The 16,691-nt window shown below is 43.1% G+C and overlaps 1 protein-coding gene across 9 annotated transcripts in view; it reads right to left on the bottom strand.

Annotated features, from left to right (window-relative positions):
• The window catches only part of ICE2 (interactor of little elongation complex ELL subunit 2), a 75,506-nt gene extending 60,092 nt beyond the window's left edge, over window positions 1-15,414 (bottom strand). For all 9 annotated transcript variants that reach the window (XR_009758940.1, XR_009758941.1, XR_009758942.1 and 6 more), the window contains exons 1-2: window positions 15,314-15,414; window positions 1,937-2,038 (exon numbers count right to left, since the gene is read on the bottom strand). Coding sequence is in view for 6 of the 9 variants with exons in the window: in XM_061595054.1 (XP_061451038.1) it covers window positions 1,937-2,038; window positions 15,314-15,342 (131 nt within the window). In the remaining 3 variants the exon portion in view is untranslated. The remainder of the gene's footprint in view (window positions 1-1,936; window positions 2,039-15,313) is intronic.
• Window positions 15,415-16,691: the final 1,277 nt, after the last annotated feature.

Raw genomic sequence — 16,691 nt, forward strand, 5'->3', positions numbered from 1 at the left:
TTAGACTGACCCTTTTATCAACAAATTCCCCTCTTCCTCAGATCACAGCTTCTAGGAAGATAGAAGGGACACGGTGTTTCAGGTGCAAACCCACACATTCTTGGAATATTGTTCTGCAAGCCTTTGTCTCTTTCCATTTTTAGCTTTTGCACTCTAGATGGATTCACATTCTTGTACCATGGGAGCAACTAACTGGTCCTTCATTCTGTTTCAGTAACCCAGGTGTAGGGAACCTTTGGCCCTGCAGATATTGCTGAACTACAACTCCCATCAGCCCCAGCAAACATGCCCATGGCCAGGAATGATGGGAGTTGTAGTTCAGCAAACATCTGGAGGACCAAAGGTTCCCCACAGTTGCAATAATATATGCTCCTCACTTATTTCACCCCACCCCACCTGCAAACTCCGACGTTGCTGGGGGAGAGGAGATGCTGTCCCCATTTTCTCTTTACAACTTTGTCCCAGGTTTAGTATTCTTACTATTGCCCTCTTACACCAGGCTCTTCCTGGGTAACTGAGGGGAGTGTTCAATGCTAGTCCTATTCAGAGTAGACCTATTAAAGTTAAAAGACATGACTAACTTAGTTTCATTAATTTCAATGGATCTACTCTGAGTAGGACTTAGTTGAATACAACCCTTAGAAACACCCTGCAGCAATGAATGTACCCCTTGCAATTTGTCAGGCACCCAACCCTCACTGCAGCTAGGCAGGTAAAAGAATTTTTATTCTCTCTAGCTTTTAAACAATATCCTATTTTGATTGCTGCTTTATTGCTGGCTGAGCAATACTGCTTAAATGATTGTTTAATTATTATACTCACTTTTGTTAACATAAAAGAACAGAATGTCATAGCTCATTGATGGGACATGTGCTTTGCACGCAAATGTTCCTGGTTTTAACTTTTGGCATCTCTTGTTAAATAAGGGATCTCAGAGCTAGGAACAAATAAAAGGTGGAGAGCCGGTGCCAGAGAAAAAGACACATAGATCAATGGTTTGGTTTACTAAAAGGCAGCTTTGTCTGAGAAGTGGCACATAAAGAAGCTTCTATAAAAACTGTAGACTTGGATGGCTTTTATCATGCAGACAGAAATGGGCTTTCCCCAAGAATAGGTCTAGGATTGAGGACACATGTTTGCTTCAAAGGGTCACATGAAAAGGGAAGAGAGACACCAAAGCCACCATACCACTCAGGTTCGTTGCACAACTGCATCAAAATGGTAGAGTGTCAAAGACTTGCCTCGCTGTGGCACTACCAGCTCTCTAAGTTGATAGAGTTCTTATGTGAAAAGTTTACAAGCAGTTCTTATACTGCAGATACCATGTCAGTACATTTCTGGGCCCAATTCAAACTGTTGGCATAAGGCCCTACATGGTCTGCAACCGGGGGCACCTACGTGGCTCTGACAGTCATGTAAGATCCGAGTCTGAGTTTGTACAACCTGCCAATGGCTCCTTCAGATCAGGCATTCAAGAAAGCTTTACAAGACGTCCTCTTTTTAAACTATTGCTTTTCCTTACAAGAGTTTATCAAGTTTCTCTAATTCCTGACTAATTCTGTATCCAAATCAACATTTTATATTCTGCTTGATGTTTTATTCTTTTTATTTCTCTGTGTTGCTTTATAAGGGCCTGGCCTTGAAGAGCTACTAATAAAAATAACTGGAATGAATGAGTGAATGAATAAACCTTGTCAGGAGCTACTCTAAAGGCTCAATTCTAAACATATTTACTAGCGAGCAAACCTAATTCAACAAGCTACCAGGTAAACCTCCATAGACCTATAATGTAAGGCTGCAATTCTGGGAATGAGACTTACTCCCAGTGAACACATATAAGACCAACCCGTGTGTCCTTCATGTGTGTCTTGCATATGAATTCCAGATACATTTGCTTCTTAACTTGCCTCCAAAACCAAAGTGAGAAAGAAAGTACCTTTTTGATAGTAGCAGCTCAGAAAGAGTCGGAGCCAGTGAGCTTTTTTCATAAATGTCTCGTGAGAAATACACTTCATGACCATTTTGGGGTGGAATATCCCTGTTTGTTCGTTTTTATAAAAAAAGACAGGCAAATATATTAATGAATTACTAACAACCACAAAAGTAGCTCAACACTGATGGCCATCAATTAGCTTTTATCTTGTACACTGCCTTTGGCACCAGAAAGATGGCTTCTAAATGCTAGGAAATAATAGCTGAAACACAAATCACTATCCATCAACAATTAAGGCATAACTAAGTCCCATAACTTCTATTCATAACTTCTTTATAGATTGAGGGTGAGCTAAATATATTATCATGTATCATAGCACAAGAGCTACGTGCACAGAAATATTTTATACTTAAGTCTTCTGTTAAATAATTTCCATGGAAATTCAGCAAAATCAACAGTATCATGGCACTTTTGTTGCAACAGGCTAATCATGGCTACCTCTTAGAAACTGAAATCCAGGAGTATAAAAGCACAAAGAGAACTAAAAGGCAAGGGTTGATTCTAAGTCTATCTCATGAAAAACAGACAAGGGAAGACAGGAAACCTGTACAATAATGGTGTATGTTTATACTTTAACGTACCCTTGGATCATGCTGGGCATGCTAGAAACTGAAATAAATAAATAAAATATATCACTCCTCTCCCAACTATTCAACTTTTCACTTTAGTTCCTCTCTCAACTCTAGTGATATCCCAACCAATAGCAAAACAATTTGAGTGTTATTATTTATTCACTAATAGCCAAAAAACCTTGCAGTTTAAGAACGTACCTGTAGCCAACAGATACTTCTATCAAACTTTTAAAAGCAGGGAAACTGGGCAGCTATAGTGAATGCACCAGGGGCGCAGGAGACCTGACCTCCTCTCTGAGATATTGGACTGCCCTACAAAGTTGTCAAAATGCAAACACAATTTGGGTTGGTCTTTCACAGTTCAATCCACTTGCTGTATAGCTTGCAAGAATTTGGTAACATGTGCCTCTGAGCATCATGCTTAGGATAGGTGAAACTGACCACAGGGAATGGGGAGGGGAGCAGGCAGGGGGGGGGAGGGCAGGTTTGATCATTTGCATGTTTACTGAGTTTAGTGGGATTTACTCCAGTGCAATCATGATTAGGATAGGTAAAACTGACCATGGGGAGGGAGACCTGGAGTGGGCAGGGGAGGAGGAAGAAGGGACAGGGGAGGAGGGGAAGAATGGATAGGAGAGGGGAAGGAGAGGAAAGGCAAGTCTGATCATATACCTGCTTATTGAGTTCAATGGGATTTACTCCCATGCAATCATGGCTAGGATAGGTAAAACTGACCATGGGAAGGAGGAGGAAGAGGAGGGAAAGGGAGAGTAAAAACGAAGGGGGGAGAGTGAAGCAGAAGGGGGAGAAGGGGATTGGAAGGGGGAGGGAAGGGGCAAAAGGGAGGTGATGGGAGGGAGGAGGAGAGCAGGGCAGGTTTAATCAATTGCTTGATTATTGAATTCAGTGGGATTTATTTCTGTGCAATCATGCTTGAAAATGAAATGGACTGAGTTCAAGTAGATTCCGATGTATGGAGCCCCTATGAATAGGGTTTTCATGGTAAGTGGTATTCAGAGATTTTTACCATTGCCTTCCTCTGAGGCTGAAAGGCAGTGACCGGCCCAAGGTCACCCAGTGAGCTTCATGCCTGTATGTTTCCGAGCTTGATTCAAGGTGCTGGTTTTAACCTATAAAGCCTTACACAGCTTTGGACCACAATAATTGGTAGAACGCCTCTACCGACACGAACCCACCCGTTCATTGCACTTAACATCAAAGACCCTCCTCTGGATGCCTACTCCAAGGGAAGCTTGGAGGACGGCAACAAGGGAAAGGGCCTTTTCAGTGGTGGCCCCCAAATTATGGAACGATGTTGTTGACGAGGTGTCTGGCGCCAACACTGTTATCTTTCGGTGCCAGGTTAAGACTTTCCTCTTCTCCCAGGCATTTTAGCATGTGTTTTTAAATTGTTTTTTAAAAATGTGCTTTTAAATTTGTATATTTGTTTTTAATGTTTTAATTGTTGTAAGCCACCCAGAGAGCTTTGGCTGTGGGGTGGTATACAAATGTAATAAATAAATAAATGGCTGTGTGGGGATTCGAACCCTGGTCTCCTAGTCATAGGACTGATAAAACTGACCATGGGGGAGGAGGAGGGCGGAGGGAAGGAGGAGGGAGGGAGGGGAGGGGCAAGAGGGAGGGGATAAGAGGGAGGAGAAGAGGGCAGGTTGGATCATTTGCATGCTTTTTGAGTTCAGTGGGATTTACTCCTGTGCAATCATGCTTAGGATAGGTAAAACTGACCATGGTGGAGGGGCAGGGAGGGGAGGGCAGGAGATTGGATGGGTGGGCGCTGGGCAGAGGGGAAACCCCTTTCCTTTCCAAAAGGAAACCATTGTGAACAGTATCATTCTTTTTCAGGGTTGCCTCCACCTTTTTATTCTACAGCAGGCACAAGTAGCCTCCCACCCAGATCAAAACCAAAGCTGTCCCTGGCCACATCCACACCAGACCTTTATTTCCCTGTAGACAGGCATGGCTTCCCCCAAAGTATCCTGGGAAGTGTAGTCAATGAAGGGTGCTGAGAGTTGCTAGGAGAGTTGCTCTGTGTTCCCTTCACAGAGCTTTAGTCAGAGAGGCTGACTGTTAAACCACTCTGGCCACTGGAGCTCTGTCAGGGAAAGAGGACTCTCCTCTCAGCACCATTCACAAACTACACTTCCCAGGATTCTCTGGGGGAAGCCATGACAGTCTCAAGTGAAATAAAGGTCTAGTGTGGGTGTGGCCCTGATTAGGCAAGCCCAGCAGCTGTGAGTCTGGCTTTTAGAACACTGACAGATGGTTCTTACTGAGCATGCCCGGCCTTATCATTGAGTTCAATGCAAAATTCCTTAAATTAATTAAAAATCAGCCAGGCGTTTTTTTTTTAACTTTAAAACTGCAGATGATGAAGGTCAGAGTATGGGGCAAGGTCAGTAATGTGAACATGGCTGATTTTAAATTAATTTCAACAACTATGAGAACTGTGACAGAAAAAAGTCTAAAAGGGGTGTTTTCTCTCTCTCTTTGTACACTTTGAACTCTCGATTCTCTCTGTTTTGTGTATCATCATGAAAATTAGGAGGGTTGTGTGATGCTCCTGTATTAGTGTATATATGGTAAGTGCTGTTTGGATAGGAGATGCATGGTAAGTGGAATGAAAGAGGAGGGGGGAGTAAATGGGCAGTAGAATGCTGGATGATTGGCTGAGTATTTGCATGGCTGGAGAGTATAAATGGAAGGATGACAGTTAAATCTGGGTGGACGTTGTGGGTTGTTTTGGTGGGTTTTTGAGAGGAGATTGTGTGGAGAGTTGGTGGATGTGAGGGGAGTGTGGAGTTCGGATTAATACTAAGACCAGTACCTCAGGAATAGATGAAACCATATGCTTAAGTGCCTTTATAAAGAAATCTTGTTATCTTTGTTATTTAATAAATATATTTGGTTTACCAAAGGCCTGATCCTTGGCTGGGGTTTCACAGACCAGAAGGGAGGGTAAGGTAAATACCAAGGCTGAAGGGAAACTGTAACAAATGGTGGCAGCGGTGAAGGGGATAATATAACACCACAAGTATTCAGAGCAAACCAGAATTATATATAAAGATCAAAGGGATTGGGGACAGCTTAAGCACTCAGTCACAGAGGTAACCTGATAGAGAGACTCAGGCAGAGTCTCTGGGAATACTGGTTATAGGACGTGACTGGTGGTGCTGCCTAGCAGGGGGATCTGTTGAGATCTGTGCTAGAGCGGGGAGAGAAACCATAAAAAAGGACAGTCCGGACTGGTGGAGTCCCTGGTGGTGCCTAGTGACAGGCAGTAACCACGAGCAGGTAGGAACCTGACAGGGAGAGCCAGGGAAGGGCGTCACAGGTGGCGGCCGTAGCGGTGGGATACGAACAAAGGAGACTACGTCACAGGTGTTGGCTGTAGCAGTGGTACGAATACTAGAGAATCCCTAACAGTGGTGTGGCAAACAGAAATAACAAAACAAGATTATTTGTGAGAGTGACTGGCAAAGAGTGTGTGGCAAAGAGTGAGTGAACTCAAACACCATGGCTGAATATATAAAAATGAAAAGAGAGGAGCTGGTGGAGAAGTGCATAACATTCAATTTACCTCACGAGGGTAAAGGGGTAGATGAATTGAGGGTAGCACTTATAGGATTTGCAACTGCCCAGCAAAAACAACCTTTCAGGGAAGAGACCCCAGAAGGATACTTAAGCAATCCCGCTTATATAGAGTATTTGAGAGAGAAGTTAAGATGGGAGGCTGAGGAAAAAGACAAGCAAAGGGAGTTGGAAACTGAGAGATTGAGGATGGAAGCTGATGGGAAAGATAAACAGTGAGAGTTAGAAACTGAGAAGTTGAGGATGGAAACTGAGAGATTGAGGATGGAAACTGAGAGAATGAGAGTGGATGCTGAGATACAAGGGGAAAGATTAAAATTGGATAGAGAGAAATTTCACTCTGAGGAGACAAGGAAAGACAGAGATGGAGCAAAAATAAAAATTACTCCAAAGGACTTTGCTGTGTATGAGCCTGGTCAAGATCCTCAAATTTATCTCACAACCTTTGAAAAAGCAGCTCAGTTGTGGGGGCTACCTGAAGATAAATACATGCAGTATTTATCAAACCTGATCAAAGGGGAATTGGCAGAGGTATACCAATATTTCCCCTCAGACAGGCCCGTCACCTATGCTGAGTTTAAAGAGGCAGTATACAAAAGATTCAGACTGGGACCTGACTACTTTAGAAAATTATTCCGAAACTGTCAGATCCAAGCAGGGAGGTCTTTTGTTGAACTGGGAGCAAAGTTGATGGATATATTTGGAAAGTGGATGAGTAGTGCCTCCAATAGAACTGGCTGGGTGGGGAAAACATCAAGAGAGTTTAAACCCAGACCATATAATGGTGGCAGAAAGGATGTGGTACCACAGCGAGTGAGCCCTCCAGTAAAATCTGAAGGGCACAGGACACCCCAGAGTGGATCTGTGTACCCTAAAGCAGAGGAGAAATTATGCTATAAATGTGGTAGACCGGGGCACCTACGTTTTCAATGTGAGGTTGCCAACCCCATTAGTAATCCTGCTCAGACAAGGGCAGTAAAAACAGAACCAAAAGATCTAACAACAAAAAAGGTTCAGTTCTGTCAGATAAACTGGACAGAAGTAAAAGACTTGGATTCGAGTCTAAGAGAGGAAGTGTGTGTTCAAGGGGCAAATTATTGGGCATTGCTTGATACTGGTGCCGCTCAGACATTGCTGAGGCCAGATTTAATAAAATCTGAGGAAATATTACCTCAGGAAACAGTGACTATCCAAGGAGTGAGGGGAGATCCAGAAAGCTTACCCATAGCCCTAGTGAAAATGAAATGGAGAAATAAAGAGGGAAAATATAAAGTCGGTATTAATGCCCAACAACAAGAACCAGTGATACTGGGAAGAGATGTTATGGGGGCACAGGGGAAAATATATGTGGTGACCAGACAGCAACATGGCAAAGAAACAGAAGCCATGTTAACACAGGCTGAAGGAAACAGGGTGGAATCTGTTTGTGAGCCTCAGGTCACCATAGCAACCCTTGGCAGGCCTGCTGAAGGAGACAAACTGTATCAAGTGGTCTCTGGGGAAGAGACAGAGCATTTCAGAGAAGAACTGAATAAGGATACCAGTTTGAAGCAAATAAAGGAGCAAGCCCTGACCCAACAGATTCCTTTCACTGACAAACTGAGGAATCAAGTTGTGTGTGAGAATGGGATTTTATATAGACTGTGGATGCCTGCTGAAAGGATGAATGTGAACCAGTGAAGCAACTGATAGTACCTAGCAAATACAGAACCAGATTGCTAGAGGTAGCCCACGATGTCCCATGTGCAGGACATCTGGGAATAAAAAAGACCAAGAGGAGATTGGCTGCACACTATTATTGCCCAAATATCTCCAAAGATGTAAAACAACATTGTCTATCTTGTGGTATCTGCCAAAAGGTGGGAAAAAGTGGAGTAAAGACTAAGGCACCCTTAAAGCCCCTTCCTATAATTGGACAACCCTTTTATAGAGTGGGAATAGATTTGGTGGGCCCTTTTTCCAAACCCACAAGGCATGGCAAGAAATATCTATTGGTGGTGGTGGATTTTGCCACTAGGTACCCAGACACAGAAGCACTAAGATCTGTAGAAGCCCCTGTAGTGGCAGAGGCTTTGTTAAAAATCTTTATGAGGCTGGGTTTCCCTCATGAAGTGCTGACGGATCAAGGCAGTGTATTCATGGGAGAAGTGATGCAATGTATGTGGAAATGTTGTGGTATAAAACATCTAAAGACCACTACTTACCATCCCGCCACTAATGGGCTAACTGAGAGATTCAATGGGGTTTTGAAGGGCATGATAAGAAGCTATGTTCAAGATCACCCACAAGACTGGGATGAACGTTTGGGATGCTTCTTATTTGCATACAGAGAAGTCCCTCAGGAGTCAACAGGCTTCTCACCCTTTGAACTGATGTTCACTAGAAAAGTGAGGGGACTGTTAAAAAATTCACGGGAAGGAACCCTGGGAGAGTACAAAACATCTGTAGTGGATTTTGTATTGGAATTCCGCAATAAATTAACATCAATGATGGAAGTTGTGAAAGAGAATCTCAGTCAAGCTCAGCAGAAGCAAAGTTACTGGTATGACAGAACAGCCAGGGAACGTGTGTATGATGTGGGAGATATGGTTATGGCATTCATACCCAGGAAACATGACAAATTACAGGCTAACTGGGTGGGACCATATACCATAAGAGATAAGCTTGACACAGTGACGTATGTAATTACCACAGACCAATTAAACAAAAACAAAGTGGTTCATGTAAATATGTTAAAGCCTTACCATACCAGGGATGCAAAGGTGTTGCAAGTTACCTTATTCCCTGAGGGAAGTGGGCCTGAACTTCCGGATTTGGTACAGGAAAGCAAAAACAAAGGAGGGGTAGATCAAGTGGAATGGTCAGAGGAGGTGAAGGAGGAAGTAAAGGAAGAGATTCTGAGAGTTTTGAAAAACTATGGGAATCTCTTCAGCAATAGACCTGGCCGAACCAGTATAGCCAGACATTCCATTGATACTGGAGATCATGCCCCAATCAGATCTATGCCGTACCGTGTGAATGGGAAAGTTTTGAGTGAGATCAAAAAGGAGGTTGAAGATATGCTGGAACTAGGAGTGATCAGGGAATCTATCAGTCCCTGGGCCTCAAGTATTGTCCTGGTTCCGAAAAAAGATGGAACGACAAGATTTTGCATTGATTATCGGCTAATCAATAAAATTACTGTCCCAGATGCGTATCCTATGCCTAGGGTGGACGCAATGTTAGAGTTGTTGGGGGTAGCAACCATTATCTCTACGTTAGACCTCTGTAAAGGATTTTGGCAAATGGAACTAGACGAGCAATCCAGAGCCAAAACTGCCTTCAGTACACCAGATGGGTTATATGAGTTTGTGACCTTACCCATGGGACTAAGGAACTCACCAAGTTCGTTTCAGAGGCTAATCAATACTGTGTTGCGAGGCATGTCAGATTTTGCAGTGGCCTATATCGATGACGTGGCCATTTTTAGCAAGTCAGTGCCTGAGCATGTCCAACACCTGACAACAGTATTAGAGGCATTAAGAAAGGCAGGCCTCACAATAAAAGCGAAGAAATGCCAGTTTGGGTTGAAGGAGGTGGTCTATTTAGGACATAAGGTGGGGAGTGGGAAAATCACCCCCTTATGGAGCAAGGTGGAGGCAATACAATCATGGCCTATCCCCTTAACCAAAAAGCAAGTTAGGGCATTTCTAGGTGTGGCTGGTTTTTATAGGAAGTTTGTGAAAAAATTTGGGGAAATCGCAACCCCCTTGCATGAATTGACAAAGAAAAAGTGTTCTGAGCGTGTGGTATGGACGGATGAATGTCAGAAGGCTTTTGATCTGCTGAAGCAAGCCTTGTGCCAAGGACCCATATTAATAGCACCAGACTATGAGCAACCATTCATCGTGGCTACGGATGCGTCAGACCTCGCGCTGGGAGTCGTCTTGCTGCAGGAGAGAGAAGGCACCAGACATCCAGTGGCGTATCTGAGTCGCAAGCTGACGCCGAGGGAGAAAAACTATTCGTTGGTCCAAAAGGAGTTCCTAGCGGTCGTGTGGGGATTGAATAAGTTGCGCCCATACGTATGGGGACGAAGATTCACAGTAACAATGGATCATCGGGCCTTGTTATGGTTACAGACTATGAAAAACCATAATACTATGCTGCAGAGGTGGTCCTGGGCCCTACAAGACTATCAAGTGGACTTCCAGTTCATAAAAGGCAAGGACAATGTATTGGCCGATGGACTGTCAAGGCAGGTGGCTGGGACTGCAGTGACGTGACCAGACGGAGGAACAAAGAAAGACATTTTCCCCAGAGAGACTTGTTTTATTTGTTAACACGGCGTATGAATCCTGGAACAGGAATAATACTTTGCCGTTATTTTAAGGGGGGGGGGAAATGTGATGTTCCTGTATTAGTGTATATATGGTAAGTGCTGTTTGGATAGGAGATACATGGTAAGTGGAATGAAAGAGGAGGGGGGAGTAAATGGGCAGTAGAATGCTGGATGATTGGCTGAGTGTTTGCATGGCTGGAGAGTATAAATGGAAGGATGACAGTTAAATCTGGGTAGACGTTGTGGGTTGTTTTGGTGGGTTTTTGAGAGGAGATTGTGTGGAGAGTTGGTGGATGTGAGGGGAGTGTGGAGTTCGGATTAATACTAAGACCAGTACCTCAGGGATAGATGAAACCATATGTTTAAGTGCCTTTATAAAGAAATCTTGTTATCTTTGTTATTTAATAAATATATTTGGTTTACCAAAGGCCTGATCCTTGGCTGGGGTTTCACAGACCAGAAGGGAGGGTAAGGTAAATACCAAGGCTGAAGGGAAACTGTAACAAATGGTGGCAGCGGTGAAGGGGATAATATAACACCACAAGTATTCAGAGCAAACCAGAATTATATATAAAGATCAAAGGGATTGGGGACAGCTTAAGCACTCAGTCACAGAGGTAACCTGATAGAGAGACTCAGGCAGAGTCTCTGGGAATACTGGTTATAGGACGTGACTGGTGGTGCTGCCTAGCAGGGGGATCTGTTGAGATCTGTGCTAGAGCGGGGAGAGAAACCATAAAAAAGGACAGTCCGGACTGGTGGAGTCCCTGGTGGTGCCTAGTGACAGGCAGTAACCACGAGCAGGTAGGAACCTGACAGGGAGAGCCAGGGAAGGGCGTCACAGGTTGTTAAGCAAATGTTTCTGAGTTCAGGAATATATGTTTTGTAAGGTTTTGTTTTGAAAAGGGAAGGATCAGAATGGCATTGGGGGATATTTCAATTTAACGTTGCAGAATGTGAAAAATCCATGCTCACTATAGTATACAGCCACTCTCGTTGCTGTATAATATGGATATCTTTGCAGAGGATCCCTAGTCAACCAACAACTCTTGTGGCTGTATGATAAACCCAGCTGACCCCTTCTCTTGATGCACTTGCTCAAGTGCTGTGTTGCTCAGCTTTCTGCGTGGCAGGAACTGACTGTGCCGAGTGGAAGGAAGGAAGGGGCGGAAGCGGCTGCAGAGACATTAATTTTTTTTAATGAATAAATAATTATTCTCTTGGCTCTTTGTAACCCCCCTGGGATGACTTCGCGACCCCCGTGGGAATCCTGATTCCCAGGTTGGTAACCACTATTTAGATTTTAAATGTGAACCTACTAATTCACACTTCCTGAAACCATACAAGAACCAAAACATACCTACCTTTTAAAATTAATACTTCCCTAAATTTTGCATAAAATGACTACAATGCATATATTAGGGGAGAAATGTGCATAAAACTGGATATATTAGTGAAAATTAAACATACAAAATGCATTATATTAGGAGAAATTGCTTGCAAAAATGTGTATATTCCCGGACAGCCATTTGATATGGATTCCTGCATTGAGCAAAGGGTTGGACTTGATGGCCTTATAGACCCCTTCCAACTCTACTATTCTATGATTCTATTATATTAGGGGTGGTTTGTTTTACAGAAAGAACAATTTAACTATTTGAAAAATGCATTCAGAAAGTCTACTTCTATCACAACAATTAAGAATCAGGGAAATAATCTCTTCCGAACTGGGCAAAGAATAACAGAGCAGAAGAAGAAAAATTGGAAGCATGCAAAAGAATCCTTTCTTTGAACTTGTATGACCTGATAAAACTGTCTTCTCACAAATGCACTAAGGTACAAAAATAGTTTTAGAATGCTTCATGGGAAACAATTCATAAATTCTTAAAAAAAATAAAGCTCCCAATGTACTAAATAATGCACCAGGGCAAACAAAAGGAAAAATTGTTTATTGTACAGCAATGAGCCATACAGTTTCACATGTGGCCCCTCCAGTGCACTGTGGAGGTGAGTAGCAGCTTTCACTTCCACTTTCGATTAACCACAGTTTAGCATTGTATCCCAACCCTAAATTGTGGTTAATCTAAAAACTGTGGTTTCTTTAAAAAAGGAAGCTTCACAATTCATGGTTTGAAGTTGGTTTGTCTCAAACCAATTTTAGTTAAGATTAACCAGTTTGTCAGGTTCAGACGAAATGAAAAGTTGCGAGTAATGAAAAGGGAAGGGAAATATTCTAATCTCCTTGTGATCACATCAGATGAGAGGGAGGAGGAGCTTATGAGTGCAAGGTTCACCGTAGCTCATTAATTACTATGATGAAAAAACAGGTTTATTGTGACATCTGCATCAGCTCGATAATTCTAACAAAGAATAATAGGAAATATTTATCCAACAAAGGAGGTTTCAGAAAGGAAAGGGGATGTATTTCTAAAATGGAAGCTATTTGTAAAGTTTATTTCTGCAGTTTAGAACCTTAAAAGAATTTAAACTGAGAAAAGAGGTACAGATCAAAGGATTACTCATGGAGCCGACATTTTTTTAACCTAGGCAAATTATGAACCATCTGGATTACTGCTACCACTGCTTTTAATGGGGTTCATTCCCTTTTATTTCATAATTTGCAATCTGCTGTGCAGCTCACAAGCGGAGTAAAAATCAGGATTTAAAAAACAGCAATAACAGAAAGTCAGTCTTGACTTTCCATCGTTTTAGAATGCAATCCTACTCACATTTACCTAGGAACAAGCCCCACTGACAATGGGTGATAGTCAATGCTAGTTCTACTCAGAGTAGACCCACTGAAATCAATATACATAAGGCTGTAATCCATTACATGTCTAGTCAGAAGTAAGCGCCATTGGGTTCAATGGGACTTATTCTCAGGTAAGTGTGTATTTGATTTCAGCCTAATTTAGGTTCATTAATTTCAATGCATCTATTCTGAGTAGAATACAACCCAACTGGATTTACTTTCCGAACAACATTGACACTGCATAGAACTGCACTGGGAAGCAGCAATCCTATATGCAGAGTGTATTTTATGACTTTATTGATTTTTTTACATAGCTACCCTATGAATGTTATTTTTATTAATGAAGGTCAGTAACTATAATTGCCTAATTAAGATAATTGGTCATTATAAATGCATACAGATAAACATAAGGCCATCATGCCTATGCTCACCCTCCACTGCCAAAGGCAGCCTTTGAATACCAGTTTCTGGAATGCTCAAGCAGGAAGAGTGTTCTTGTGCTCAAGTCCTGCTTGTGGGCTTCCCAGAAAAGGCATCTGTGAGAACAGGGCCCCATCGGCACTAGACATTTATGTAATAAAACTTATATACGGCTTCACTGTGAAAAACCTGTAAGCGGTTTACAAGGAGCATTAAAATTATCATTAAAACCAGTTAAAAATTAGTCATTTCAAACATTTTTAAAATTAAAACACATCAATGTCTACACTTCTAGATAGGTTTGCCTAAACTGAACTGTTCTAAGCAGGTGCCAAAAAGAATACAGCAAAGGCGCCTGCCGGATGTCAATAGGCAGGGAGTTCCAGTATAGATTCTGTCATGCTAAAAAGAACTATTTCTTACAAGTGTGGAACAAATATTATATGGCATCCGTAACAGTGCCAGTTCCACAGAAAAAAGCAGTTGAGTGGGCATATTTGGGGTAAGGCAGTTCTGCAACTAAAGTGGTCCAAAGCGGTTAAGGGCTTTACATGCCAACAGTGACACCTTGAACTCGGCCCATTAACAAACAGGTAATAGTGCAGATCTCTGAGCATGAGTATCATATGCCGCAGCGATCTTGCTGCTGTTGCCAGCTTTTAAGCATAAGCGAAACCCCACATAGAAGGCACTGCAGTAATCCAGTCTTGAGCTCACCAGTGCCTGAACTAATACTGCAGGGTATCATTCCCCTCTAAAGAGTCAAGGCTTCCCCGAAAGGCAGAGCTTGAGAAAGTTACTTTTTTGAACTACAACTCCCATCAGCCCAATCGAGTGGCCATGATGGCTGGGGCTGATGGGAGTTGTAGTTCAAAAAAAGTAACTTTTCCAAGCTCTGCCCAAAGAACCCAGGGAACTGTCGTTTGGGAAGTGCTGAGACACGTTGGGAAACCCCTCCTCCCCTCACGGAGCTACAGACCCCCGTTAAACCACTCTGAGACCTGTCGCTGGGTCTGTTTAAAGTGACATGGTAACTGCTTTAAATGTATAGGGCAGGTGGGGCCCAGGATGCTCGACTAGATGGGCCCAGGCTCTGCTTACGCCATGGCACTGTAATAATAGGGCATGCTACATTTGATGATTTCCCCCCCTCTTCGTTCTTTTTCTTGTTGTAAATAGCTGTATTAATATGTTAAATAAAATACAGATTTTTTTAAAAAAACAGAAAGTTCCCAAGGAGTCGGAGTTAAGTCCTACTGACGTTAGGATAGGGGCTCGTTCGGCTTCAACCCTCTGCAAACTTACCTGGGAGTAAGCCCGCAACGAAATGAGTAGGACTTACTTCCGGGTAAACCTGCATAGAAAGGTGTTGCTAGAAGGAACGTTCTTGGGCTCACGACTCCTTGCACAACCACCGCTTTTCAGTCTTTAAAGGCTGCACCCTTGGGGGAACGGATTTCCTAACCCTGAGAGAAGGAATGCACTCTGTACACCCTCAGAGACACTCGCATGCTCCTGCCTGCTTCGCGCGTCCCGGGTTTGAGCGTTGCAAAATGGATGTCGCAGATAAGCCCCGTGTGCACACCCTGAAGTGCCGTCGCGAACCGACTGCAGGAAGGGGAGGAGACCCCAAAGGACTCACTCACCAGGCGAGAAGTTTCCCGCCCGCCGCCATCTTGGGCCTTTTCTCGTCGCTTCGCTAGGCTTAGAGTGAAAAATCAAACGCTCCTCTACAAACGTCACTAGGAACCGCCCCAACCTTGCGGTACTACCCAATCAGCGTGGCCGAGCTGCTAGAGAGGCTCCTCACGAGGCAGCTATCCAATCAATCAAAGCGCGAGCGCTGGAAGAAACTTGAAGGCGAATTAGAATCCATCTTGAGTGAGGGCAAGAGCGTCGGGGCCTCGGTCTCACGACTGAGTTTCTTTCAGTAGTCCGCCTTTCTTTCTTTGTAAAGGCGGGGAAAAAATAGAAGTGCCTCAGAAGGAGCGCGGCTGAAGGAAACACGTCCTTGTTCGTTTGTGTGCGTGTTTTCTTTCTCCCCCCCCTCAGACTTTACTGACACGCCCCCTGAGGTTTTATGTTCGAAACTCCGATATAAAACACTTCGGTCTTACATGTGAAAAGATGTACTTTCAGGGGGGTGTACAATTAAGTGCTTGTTCTCGGGCTCTCACCCCCCACCTCCACTTCTGTGTAACTGATGGATTTAGGCGTAGACAGTACTGAGCCATACCACAGTGGCAGAGCTTTGCCTGTCAACTATTCCAGGTGCGGTTCAACACCAGCACCGCCAGAGAGGGAAGCGAAAGGCTTTTGACTGAAACCATAGAGCAGTGATTCTCAAACGGTGCACCGCAGCACACTGGTGCGCCGCAAGAGGTGGCTAGGTGTGCCTCGGATATTATGAAAGTATATTTTAAAAATGAGAAGAAACCTATTTGTATAGAGATTTATTACATCCATGATCAATTAATTTATTCATAGTTTGAAATACATTAATATATTTTTAATTTTGTACACGAAGTGTGCCAGAAAATTTTTATATGTTTTACAGTGCGCCACGAACCAAAACAGTTTGAGAACCACTGCTCTAGAGAGCCACTGAGAGTCAGTGATAGGGGCTTAATCCGTTGGCCTGGGCCGGTTTAAAAGCATTCCGTCGACTAACAGGCTGATATCAATTCAAGTTTGTTCTTTGTCCACAAGCCGCTGCTTTTACCAATCTGTTTTCCCCAGCTCAGAAAAAGATATTGATGTTAATATTGATATTTTGAAATGTTGATACAAATATTGATATTAATATCAATATTTTAGATGCCTTTTTAAAAAAAATAGCAGAAAATCACTACATAAAAAATCCAATCAGCAACAATAGCAAATAAGTTTATGGAAAATTTGGTACCAAATCCAAACTGGGCAGAATTCTAACGCATCCCTAGTCAGTGTAGAGTGCACTATAAGGCAGCTTCTTGTGTTTCTGAATGGATTCTGTATTAGAAGTGCTGGAATGATGTGATGCAG

The sequence above is a fragment of the Rhineura floridana genome, chromosome 14 (genome assembly GCF_030035675.1).
Source record: "Rhineura floridana isolate rRhiFlo1 chromosome 14, rRhiFlo1.hap2, whole genome shotgun sequence".
NCBI lineage: Eukaryota > Metazoa > Chordata > Lepidosauria > Squamata > Rhineuridae > Rhineura > Rhineura floridana.